Raw genomic sequence first — 12,702 nt, forward strand, 5'->3', positions numbered from 1 at the left:
AATGTTTGTCATATTTCAGGAATCTCAAGAGTCGTTATTCACAAACTCGATGACTCCATACACATCGAGTACGTCCACTCCTTCACACAGCATTGACGTGACGAAGAAAGTAGTACCGCAAAGATATCTTAACAATCCCGTGCTGGGGCTACAGCAACAGCCCTCAACGCCCACAAGTCAGCCCATGATTGTGGACCCAACCTTGCAGGTCAATATGGGGATGCAATCGCCACAAACTCCACTGATGAATCAAATGGGCATGCAGTCGCCTCACATTCAACAATCGCCGCAGCATCAACCTATGGGATCGAATATGATGATTCAACAGCCATCGCCATTACAGCAGCAACCGGGTACTCCTGGTACCCCGATTCAGTCCCTATCGGCGCCGACCACTCCGCAGCCACATCTGCCGATGATTCCGTCCCAACAGCTGCAGCAACAATCGGGCCAGATGCAACTGCAACAGCCTCCACAGACAATGATTCTTAACCCTCAGCAGCAACATGCTGGGCAACAACAGCAGCAGCAGCTTAACCGAGGGTATTACACTAATAATTTCCTTCCGCAAAGGTAGGAATGGAGTGTGCTGAAATGACATTTCTTACGCTGACCTTTTATGCTCGATTACCCTTTTTTTAGTTCCATAGCTATAATTCCATTACAATTCTCATACTAACTGCACTGATCCGCAACAACTACCCAAAATGCAGCATAACCAAACAGCACTTTTTTTTAATTAAATTACGAAGGTTACGTGATTATCATATAAAATCAACTTGATCGTATCTGAACACATGTCAATGGTCGCTTCATTTTTCGAAGTTTGAGATTCTTCTTCTTCTTCTTCTTTCTACGCCTGCCCAGCTGTCAAACTAGGGCAAGCAGGGATGGCACAGCTGTAACAGCTATAACGCCAACGATGTTTGTTTATAGTCAATTGACTTTCGCTGTCAGGGCATTGCAGTTTCATCGATTATCCATTCCCTTTTGGTATCTCTAGATTTTGCTGTTGATTTCTTTTAAAAAGCTGACTACATCACGGAGAAGGTCGATGTTTTTCCGGTCCCAAACATTGTAAATGTTGCAAAAGTTGTCCAGTCCATATTTGTTCCTTGTCGCAGCATATTTTACGCAGTAGAAGATTATGTGTTCGGCGTCTTCAGTTACATCGCAGCTTTCGCAAATACAATCGTCTGCCAGTTTCATTTTAAATAACCAGTAGCGTGAAAAATCATGACCAGAGAGTAGCCTATTGAGAGTGCGTACTTCCTTGTTATTTAGATCTAACTTAAAGTGCCAGGGTCTATGAGGGATAGTGTTCTGTATCTGAAAGTACTTGCGGCCCTTTCCAAGCTCTGACGAGTAGTCCAGATACCATTGCTGAGCATCCTCCTCGCTGCGACGTTGGAAGTACCAAACCGCGTTATGAAGCAGTATTTTGTTGATGCAGATGATGTCTCCTTCCAGGGCCTGTTTGGCCAGTTGATCCGCCATTTCATTACCTCGCACTCCCGTGTGTCCTGGTATCCATTGGATAGACGTCATCGTTGCGGCCGCCAGGACCAAGATTTGGTTGATCAGGTAATCTCGCACTTTTTTATCCATTTGATCCAGAATGAACTCGCAGCCAACCCTGGAATCCGTCATTATGACTCCGTTGGATATACCATTACGATTGATGTACTGTAGCGCTATGAAGATTGCTTGGATCTCCGCCGACATGATACAGACGAAGTTAGACAGTTTCAAGCTGAGTCTGGTGTTGCTTGGCTCATGGAAAACCCCAATTCCGCATTCCATACCATTGCTTGACGCATCTGTATAAATAATAGGACGATTTCGATATTTTCCGTGGATCAGAGACAGTGTAAGCTGCCTCAGCACCCTGATGTTGGTCTGTTTTTTGGGCCACAGTTCCTCATTCAGTGTTGTTGAGATGTCCACTGATCCTGATAACGGAGACGCTGAAACTGCACATGTCATGTCCTGGAATATTTCTGCATGTTGTGCTGCTATTTGCTCGATGTAGGTGTACCTCTTCGATTCGTCCAACACGTCGCAGTTGTTGATCTGCTCCCATATAGGAGTTTTCCGGTAATAGTGCTTGACCACCTGCTTCCCAACTACCTTCAGCCGCCTGAATTGAAGCGGAGGCTGTGCAGCTATGGCCTGTAAAGTGTTTCTAGGTGTTGTTTTGGTGCAACCTGTGATTCTTCGTAGGCAGGCGTTATTGATAACATCAATTCGCTCCAAATTAGTTTTGCACGCAGAGCTGTATATACTAGAACCATATTCGATGAAGCCCCGAAAGAAAGCATTGTAGGCCATACCAAGTGTCGCTGGGTGACTGCCATACTTGGTACCGCTAATGACCTTGAGCATATTTAGGCGATCGGCCGCCTGCTTGGAGAGGTCCCTTAAGTGGGCGCCGAACCTTAGCGATCTATCTATCAATAGACCCAAGTATTTATGGAAGTTGACTGTTTCTATCACATCCGTGCCAATATGGATATTCAGAACCTTCGGAGAGTTCAAGAACAATATAGCCTTAGTCTTCTGCGCGTTGATGGTGAAATTCAGCTCATCTGCTGCCTCCACAAAACGTTCCATGAACTGGTTACCTCGTTCGTTGATTTCTTCTAGGTCTCGTCCCTCAATCATCACGGCGAAGTCGTCCGCATACTGAACGAGTTCGACACCTTCTACCCGGATACTATGGAGATTGGCAGTATAAATATTAAAGAGCGTCGGTGACAGTATGTCTCCTTGTGGAAGGCCTTGGCTAACATGTCGTGTTAGCGTATCAGCTCCGACCTGCAACTGTATTTTCCTGTCTGCCAGAAAAGCTAGCACCCAACTAGGAAATTCTGGTGGAAGTCCAAACGATAACATGCATTGCTCTAACTTATCCAGTTTGATTGCGTTGAACGCATTGGAGAGATCGATGAAGATTATCGCTGCAAGGTTCTTCTCCCGTTTAGCTAGGAATAATTTGTTCGTGACGTATTCCAAGCAGCCAACTGTTGACATTCCCTTCCTGAACCCAAAAGATAACCTCGGAAGAATGTTTCTTATTTCGATGTGTTGTTGCAGTTTTTCTAGCACGGCGGCATTCAAAATCTTCATCCCACAGTTTAGCATAGACAGAGGCCTAACTCCTTCTATTGATTCGGGGTCCTTCCCCGGTTTGGGAATTGCGACAACCTTGATGGATTTGAGATTTTCCGGGACAACGCCTGATCTCCAGATATGGTTCATGTCCATGATAATGGAGTCTCTCACTTCAGCGTTTAATAGTTTCAAGGAACTATATGCGATCCCGTCTGGACCTGGGGCTGAATGAGAAGACTTTTTCGACAAAAATCGGATCCAAAAGCTGCTTGTTAAAATGTCATAGTTAGGAAGATAAGAAGGTATGGGAGCAATGTTAGTTTCAAACGGGAAGTATTTGTTCAAAAACTGCTGCGCCATTTGCAAATCATCGTGTACTAGTACATTCTCCCTTTTCTTCTTCTTTCCGGTGAGTTTGCCTAATTGATTCCAGATGGTCTTTGCTGGAGTCCGAGGATCGAAGCTGGCAACGAATTCCTCAAACCGTTTCCGTGAAGATTCCTGTTTTTTCCTTTTGAAAATCGTTTCCTTTTTTCTCAAATCCAGTAGTGATTCCAAATCTCCACTGCGGTTGAATCGAGTTCTTGCTTCATTCTTCTCGTTCCATGCTAGTTCCACCTCGTCGCTCCACCAAAATTTAGGCACGTGCTTGTTCGGCTGTTTGGCTTTTTTGCTGATGATTTTCGATTGCCCCTGTAGATCGGAATAGCTAACAACTTCATACACACTGATTTTGCTGAATTCCTCTGCAATCTTGGTTTTATTGATGAAATATCCGTTCGGTCGTCGCTGGGCCAGCTGTACAACGGTTTCAATAGCAAGATGTCGACTACCTATTCCATAATTTAGAACCTTCATTCTAGCATCGTCAAGCAGCCCTGGAGATACCAGAACAAGGTCGATTGCAGAAGGCGACTTGTTGAGTTCAACCGGTACGAACGTCATCTGTCCCTTGTTCAAAAGAATGTAGGCTTCGTCGTTTATAAGGTCGAATAGAGCTGCTCCTTTGTTATCTTGGTGCCGAGAGTCCCATGCGGAATGGTGCGCATTGAAGTCACCTCCCACAAGAACCTTTCGGTACAGCTCGTACCTCGTACAGCTTGCAGTAGGGATTCCACTCCTTGTTTCAGGGCAAAATGGGAAATATTGGGTGCTGCATAGACCGACATCACAACAATATCGTGGGCTACTATCAATCGTGCGACGGCTTGAATTTTTGGTAAGTTCGGTAACGTTATCCCTCTAGATTTTAATTTTTTGTTGATTAGGATGCCAGCGCCTCCATAACCGTCGTCTCTCGAGTCGAGGAAAGTGAAAAACCCTGGCACACTATATTTGCTACTCTCTAATTCTATCTTACTCCAAGTTTCTGATAAAAGGACTACATTATAATTCTCAATGATCAATGCTCTGGTTAATTCTTCTTTATTTTTCTCAAAACTTTGAATGTTAAGCTGGAAAATCTTTATCTCTTCTGTTGGCATTTACTTACGATTGCTATTTCATTTGCGAATCAGATCCGGACTACGACTGCGATCCCTTCGATGCTGCGAAGCATGTTTCCTTCCGCTGCTCGACATGAACATATCTTCGTCCACCGGCTCCGTCGAACCCAAGGTGAGAGCTTGGTCGCCACCAAGTTGCTGCTGCAGTTGCACCTTACGTTGCTCTTCCATACGTTGAGCCCAACGCTCGAAATCCGTCACTTTAAACGTGTTGAACAGTGCTACACCATTCTGCTCCTTCTCTTTGTATCCATCCACTTTCTTCTTCTTCTTCTCCGCGTACACTTGCACCTGATCCGCGATGTTTACCTCCGTATTCGTACGCTTCGGCTTCTGGGGGCGATACTGCTGAACATTTTTCGTCTTGTACTGACCAGCCGACATCTCTGCGAATGTGTTGGGTGTAGTGTCTACCTAATGGTTGTGTGCATAGGATATCTACCTACATGAAATACTATTCATTAGAGTACCTAAATGTCTAGGTATGATTCATTATGTCTACCTATGGTAGTATAAATACGTGTGGTCATTGGACCACACAGGAGAGACTGCACAAGCCTTGGACTGTCAACTTCTTTATTATTCTTCTTTTGAAGGATATAAAAGTGGCGACGAGGATCAAGGAACGTGTAATTTCTTTTGAGTTATTCCGAAATTATTTCCTTTTGGTTTTCAGGTTGTTGTAATAACAAATTGTTATTTTTGTGTAGAACGGAATTGTTCTTTTATGGGTTGCCATTATGTTGTGAACAGAATGTTCGTTTTGGCAAATTGACGAAATTGTCCTTTTGTTTTGGTAATAACAAAATGTTATTTTTTGTGGTGAACGAAATTGTTGTTTTGTGGCGGAATTGTCGTATGTTATGTTTTGGTGAATGAATTTGTGTTATTTGTACTTTTTGGTAAAGTTGCCGATATTGAGATGACGAGATCGTCTTTTTGTTTTTGTAGTTTTGTTAGCGAACAGATTATTTCAGTTCAGTTTATTTGTGCTATTATTAATTTGGTGATGACTTTCTGAGATTTCTAAAGGGGAAAGGGCTGTAGTGTCTACCTAATGGTTGTGTGCATAGGATATCTACCTACATGAAATACTATTCATTAGAGTACCTAAATGTCTAGGTATGATTCATTATGTCTACCTATGGTAGTATAAATACGTGTGGTCATTGGACCACACAGGAGAGACTGCACAAGCCTTGGACTGTCAACTTCTTTATTATTCTTCTTTTGAAGGATATAAAATTGGGTAGCGGTGGGAAACACTCGGCGTTTTCCAGCAGTTCATATCGGTTCTCGGTGAGAATTGGGAATTGCTCCTTTGCTTCCATGAACGTTAGCGTGGACTTGGCCATGATCGTCCTGATGTTCCTTTGCCGTTTTTTCTCTGCACACTCCTCGTCCGACGTTCGGTGATTTGAGTTGTCCTTGCAGTAAAGACATTTCGCCTTGTTGGGACAGTCTCCGAATTCCAGTCCTTCATGTTGTTGCGTGCAGTTCGGGCATCTTTTGCGCGATCTGCAGTTGTCGGTTGCGTGATTGTACCTGAGGCAGTTCAGGCACAACACCGGCTTCGTGATGAACGGCCGAACCGTATTGATGCAGCAAAAGAGCCGCACCTCTGGCGGAAGGGTACTCGCACGGAATGTGACGCTGATCCTGTGTGCCTCGATCTTCTTACCCGATTCATAGCGATGCAGCCGATTGATTGCCAAGATTGGATAGCAACTCGAAATGTTTTCCTGGATTTCTTCAATGGTCATGTCCGTCGGAACGCCGGCGACGACTCCAGACACTGACACGAAACTACGTGGGATGTAGGCCTTGTAATTGTTATTGCGCAGCATCTTGTCAGCTTGCATTTTGTTGGCAGTCAGACAGCTCCTCAGGAAGACAAGCACCTTGTTTCTTCCCAATGTTCGTGATGTTCTGCTTGTACTCGTCGATTTTCGATAGCACTTTCCCGAGAGATAACTTGTTGATGCGGAGACGGCCCTCATCGTCATCAAGCAACTGCACGATCACACGGAAAGGCGAGGTATCATTTTGGTTGTATTCGTATGTCTGGTACACTTTGTTGGTATTGGTTGCTTTCGAGTCGGGTTTCCCTCCCGAGGCGATGCCCGGTGGGTCCGGCGCCATCTTGGCTCCTTCGCTGAACTTCGATGAAAAAGGTCCTTTTTTCTTTCTAATCACTTGAATTTCAGAACAAATCACTGATATGGGTCACTACTGAATATTGATCCGATCGTATACACGATCAAACGCGCTTTTCCGTAAAAAGTCTCTCAAAAACGCAAAACAAAAATTCGTCACGTGCCAAAAACGCTCCGTCCGCAGTGAGAAGACACAATCGAATCAAGTTTGAGATTCAACCTGCCACATCATACGTTACCTCAGTAATACAGGCTCGTCTCAAGGGTTAAGCCATGCATGCTTTTTATGTAGGTACAAACAGATTGAATGAGAAACCGCATGAGGCATGAGTATAACAGCTGTTATATAAAGATCATTTAAAAAGTTACTAAAAATAGGGTATCGCGCCACTTGGGCGGTGGCTTCTATATTCGTCTGTTTTCCACTATAACTCAGTCAATTTTGAACCAATTGACTTGAAATGTTGTACACTGGTAGATACTATACCTATCTCACCACATTCCAAAAGTTGTGTCAATTGGTTCAAATTTAACTGAGTTATAGTGGAAAACAGACGAATATAGAAGCCACCGCCCAAGTAGCGCGATTCCCATAAAAATTCTAGAGCTGTAAGCAACCTCGTAGAACCAGTGCAATTATTAGTCAAACTAACCGTCCTCCTGGAGTTGAAAACTGGATATTTTAACTAATGACTAGGCTGACCACATTTGTCCCGTTTAAATACGGGACACATTTTGGAAACTCAACAAAAAGGAAATTAATGTCCAAAAACAGAACTAGATGTTGTCAATAATGTAATTTTAGCTGGAAAGAACGAATAATTTAGTCAAAAACATAAACAATGTTCCAGTGGCGAGTATTTGAAAATTGAGTTGTCCCGTTAAATACGGGACGGATGGTCAGCCTACTAATGACAGTAGTATAGGGGACTACCATGGTTGTACCATGATATTTGGAAGTAGCTCTTACGTGAATCGTAGGATTCATAAATACTCCTCCGAAAACCGTTCTCCGGAAAATCATTTCCCAGACCTACAATGGCCAGAATGAATTGTTCTTCAGTTTTTTTTCCACAAATTATATATATACTATCCTACTTTTTAAATCTGCAAATTGTTGGGGAAACGGTTTTCTTTAAAACGACTTTCTGGGGAATGGTTATCGGGGAAATATTATAGTATCGTTTGTGATGTATTGAGATACCATGGTTAACATTTTGAAACCAAAATTCCAAGCAACTAGATAGTGACCTTATCAATCAATTGATTATTTCAGGCTAGTCATGCCTGCGACTTTCTGCGATGCATGCATCAATTGCCGGCGAAATCTTAACGCCGTGATTAAGCATCACCGGGATGTCGTCCTTTCCAAAAACCTTGATGTTTTTCAACTCATTTAGTGTCTGAGAAATGACATTCAATCGATTTAAATACGTTAATTATAGAGAGGTTCCCTTTATAAATAGATTCAGATACGACCAATTTGATTTTTAAAATAATCCTGTTAACAGTTTGTAATGTAAGCATTAACTATCCGCCTGAAACGAAATTGAAACCTAATTCACGTGTACCAACTTACCACAGCAAGCATTGCATTCACTACCATTCCTACCCTACCCCTACAAATTGGAAGCGCCTTGTTATAAATTTTATTGTTTCTCCGCTTTCAATTGCACGGTGCTTTACTTTTTGCTCGCATCCATGTCTCTAATAATTGTCTCAACCGCAACAGGAACCAATTCAGTATGGGCGATCCAATGCAGCAACAGACGCAACAAATCGTAACTCAGCAAGTCATTCCAGGGGTGCTTCCCCCACAGCAGCAACAACCGCCACAAATGCCACAAACCGTAGGGCCAGGGCCAGGACAGGGTCAGTGGGTCCCTGCTGGTCAACAAATGCCGACAGGTCCGGGCATGCCCAGTATGCTATCATCTATTCCAACTGGCCCACCAACTATGGGACTTGGGCCAACGGGACCGGAAATGACGGCCAGCATGGGTGCAATGGATGATAACATGGGAGCGATGCCCTCAGCTTCAGCCGCACAGAAAATGTCCGAACGCATGCGACTAGATGAACGTGAGTTGTCCGTGACTCCAGCAAAATATTTCATTGTCTCCCATCACACCCCTTGCTTCCCTTTCTTCTCCTAAACTACGTCCTATTAACTAATTGTGTTTCCCACCGTAGCCCTCGGAGTGCTGGCCACCATTTCATCCGTTCTGTTCTGCAACACGGAGCACCCGGAACTGAAGCTGGAGTATCCCAACTGGAGTGACCGGTGTAAACAGATTTTCAAACGCTGGCGACTTTTATCAACCGAACAGAAGCAGCCCTACCTGCAAAAAGCTCGGGATAACCGATCGGCCATCCGGATTAAGAAATCACAACAGGTACTTTATAGTTTTCTACTACTTTGCTATCGTTTTTTGATTTTAATTTTTCGGTTCAACGATACAAACGCGTTAAAATTAATGAAATGAACACCAATAAGTGAGGGCCTAGGTAACGAAAACAAAGATCTATATATCGGTCAACACGATAGGAACATACAAGGATTCGAGCGATCAGGATCATTTCATCTGTTTAGTTCATGTAACATATCCGGATTTACTCATTGCATATTTTATTTTGTTCCATCTCACATTTACTTACTACTTCCAAATTTTCTTCTATTGCCTTTTTCATTGTTTTTCCATTAACCGGCTGATTTTATGTCCTACACATATGTTTTGTTTTCGTTTCTCATTCATCCGTCGTTTTGTGACTAACACGTATGAAACAGATACCCATAAACACTCGTAACTCTCTGGTCGAACTAAATTTGATTTCTGTACAAAATTAACGAGTAAAGTTTTTTATTTTGTTCTAGTCATATCGTACCATGTTTGAGTTGAATTCTCACAATACCACCTGTTTGGTTTTTTTTTTCTGTTTCGTTTTGAGTTTTGTATCGATAGCTAATATACACAATATTGTCGCATTGAAACCGATCCCCAAATGTACCGTCGAGCTCGATTATGTTTATATTTAGGTCTAATTTTGAATGTGTATATGTGTGAATGACGGTAGCCTATGCGGCGATGTAAGTGATGCAAATGTATAATAAGAAGCTTGTAAATTGAATCCATTAAAAAGTAAAGTATTTATTTCCTACGTGAGCTTTTTCTACATACGTACAGAACAATTAAAACCAACCTTTCCGGTCAACGCTGAAGTTTTTGCTGGAAGTTTCCACATAGAAGTCGCAGATTTCTCCTAAATATTTCTCTAGAAATTCCATCGAGGATTCTTTTTAGAATTTTTTTTACAGGGGTTTCTTTTCAGATTTTTTTTCACGGGTATTGCTCCCTAAGTCGCTTACGAACTTTCTCAGGGATTGTCTTGGGATTTGTACAGAAGTGTCTCGGTTAGGGGTATTAACTCGAAACCCCCTCCCCACGGGCCTGCTTTCATCCGGAACTTCTCTTAAAAGATTACTTTCCGTGTTACTCTCGGAATGCCATTCCGAGTATTTCCGGATCCATTCTAAACTTTCTCCCAAGATTTCTTCCGGGGCTTAGTTCAGAGTTCCGCTTTGAGATTTCTACACCAGATATTATTAAAATTATATTTCTCAGGAAGCACTTTCCGCGGTTTCTTTCACAGGGGGCTTTTCCTCGTAATTGTTTCCGAGATTTCTTGCTGTGATCTTAGGAGTTTCGCAGATTTCTCTTCGATTTTCCCTGGATTACTCCCAGTGTTCTTCTCAGCATCCACACCGAAAATTTACTTGGGATTCCTTCGGGTATTCCTTTTGAAATTTCTCTAATAGTTGCTCCCGGAGTTGTTGCCGGTATTTTCCAGGAAGATTTCTCGGATTATCTCCTGTGATAGCCTATGAAATTCCTTCTATGAACTTCCCAGCAATATATCGAAAAGAATGCTAGTGAAATCTCGCAAAGAACTCGGAGAATATCTTTTCGAGAAATAACAAGAGAAATTTCGGATAACATCCAGGGCAAAGCTTTGACATATCAGAATAAAATGGGAGTAATCTCGAAAGGAAATGTGATGGGAATTCCGGGATGAACTCTGGAAACCTTTGAGAGAAATTCCAGAAAAAAAAATACGGGAGAAATCCCGCGGGTAATTCCTGAAAATTTCTGTTGGAGAAATAAAACATGCAACACTAATATTGTCCACACTGATCTGCGTTCCGGGAGTTAAACTCGGGAGAAAAAATAAAGCACGTTTTCTCTTGCTCGGTGCAAACTCAACTCTGTTTATTTAACTGATAACATTGGGAGATCTCTCTTTAACAAAAGTGGGCGCTTGTGCGCAAATGATCGAATAAAATAATCAACATCCACCCCCAGTTGGCACGTAGTGTCCAACAACCTTAAACGGAACCTTCCTCAATTGGCAAAACAGCGATCTTGCTGATGGCTCTTTTGACTTCGCCGGTTGTTGTTCGGATGGTAACCACTCGGACGATGTTATCCGAGCCAGGGTGAGTCTGAACAATCCGTCCCATTCGCCATTGTTGCGGTGCCATATTCTCCTCTCGCAGGACCACTAGCATTCCAGGTTTAATAATCAGCTTTTGTTTATACCATTTTCCTCTAGGTTGCAGTTCGTTCAGGTATTCCGAAGACCATCTCGCCCAGAACACTTGTTTTTGTCTTCGAAGATACTGCCAACGTGACAACCGCGACACCTTAACTTCTTCGTAACTCGGTTCCGGATACGCCGTGAGTTCGCGACCCACCAAAAAGTGAGCTGGAGTCAGTGCCGTTAAATCGTTTGGGTCGCACGTCAACTGTGTCATCGGCCGTGAATTGAGGATGGCCTCAATTTGGACGACTACTGTTGTAAGCTCCTCGTAGGACAAGGAAGTTTCGCACAACACCTTCTTCAGCAATGACTTGGCCGCCTTCACCCCAGCCTCCCATATACCGCCGAAATTAGGAGACCGAGGCGGGATGAAAGACCATTGTATCTCCTTCGCATCACAAAACGCATTGATCTTGGTGGCGGTCTGCTGTTGCTTGAATAGTTCGTACAGCTCTGTTAATTCGGACTGCGCTCCGCAAAAGTTTGTAGCATTGTCCGAATGGAGCTGTTCTGGTGTCCCTCTCCTACCGACGAATCGCTGCAAAGTTGCCAGGAATGCTTCGGTAGTTAGATCGGAGGCTACCTCCAAATGTATGGCCTTCGTACTCATACAAATAAAGACAGCAATGTATGCCTTGACACGTGCTTGCCGTCGACCTTGGTTTATGTAAATGGGACCTGCGTAATCGATGCCAGTTTTAGCGAAAGGCGGAGCGGGTACTACACGATAGTCCGGCAGGTTGCCCATGAACTGCTCATTTTCCGGAGGGTTCATCCGGAAGCAACGCACACACTTCTTAACAACTTGACGAACAATATCCTTACCTCTTATCGGCCAGTATCGTTGCCGAACCATGGCAAGTAGTCCTTGTTGGCCCACGTGGAGGTGTTCCTTATGTAGTGACTCGATCAAAATTCGTGTGACGTGGTGTCCAGCCGGCAATAGCAGCTGATGCTTTCGATGAAACGGTAGCTTCGTATGCTTCAGACGGCCGCCGACTCGCAGCAACCCGTCCGAGTCCAAAAACGGCGCTAGTTGCAGAAACTTGCTCTTTTTCGTCCTGTTGTGCTGCAACATGTGCAACTCATCGGCAAATGCTTCCCGCTGCACATTCCAAATGATCTTCAATGTCGCGCTACGTAGCTCCAGGATGGAAAGCGAGCCAGATGTTCGCTCGGTCTTCTTCTTGCGGCAGTTGTTGACGAATCGATACAGATAGGCTACCACTCGCTGAAGTTTTCTAAAGTTACTGTATCTTGTTAGTAGCTCGCACGGATTGAGGCGCACAACCACTTGACAGTAGGTGTGATCATCGATTTCTAGTTGC

At 43.6% G+C, this 12,702-nt stretch overlaps 1 protein-coding gene across 11 annotated transcripts in view; it reads left to right on the forward strand.

Annotated features, from left to right (window-relative positions):
- LOC109415957 (histone-lysine N-methyltransferase 2C-like) overlaps window positions 1-12,702 on the forward strand; it is a 77,128-nt gene that overhangs the window by 35,038 nt on the left and 29,388 nt on the right. For 9 of the 11 annotated variants that reach the window (XM_062861275.1, XM_062861279.1, XM_062861280.1 and 6 more), the window contains exons 6-8: window positions 20-573; window positions 8,508-8,857; window positions 8,969-9,171. In XM_062861275.1, the coding sequence (XP_062717259.1) occupies window positions 20-573; window positions 8,508-8,857; window positions 8,969-9,171 (1,107 nt within the window). The remainder of the gene's footprint in view (window positions 1-19; window positions 574-8,507; window positions 8,858-8,968; window positions 9,172-12,702) is intronic. The other 2 variants (XM_062861276.1, XM_029857857.2) reach the window with 1 other exon arrangement.

The sequence above is a fragment of the Aedes albopictus genome, chromosome 3 (assembly GCF_035046485.1).
Source record: "Aedes albopictus strain Foshan chromosome 3, AalbF5, whole genome shotgun sequence".
Classification (NCBI taxonomy): domain Eukaryota; kingdom Metazoa; phylum Arthropoda; class Insecta; order Diptera; family Culicidae; genus Aedes; species Aedes albopictus.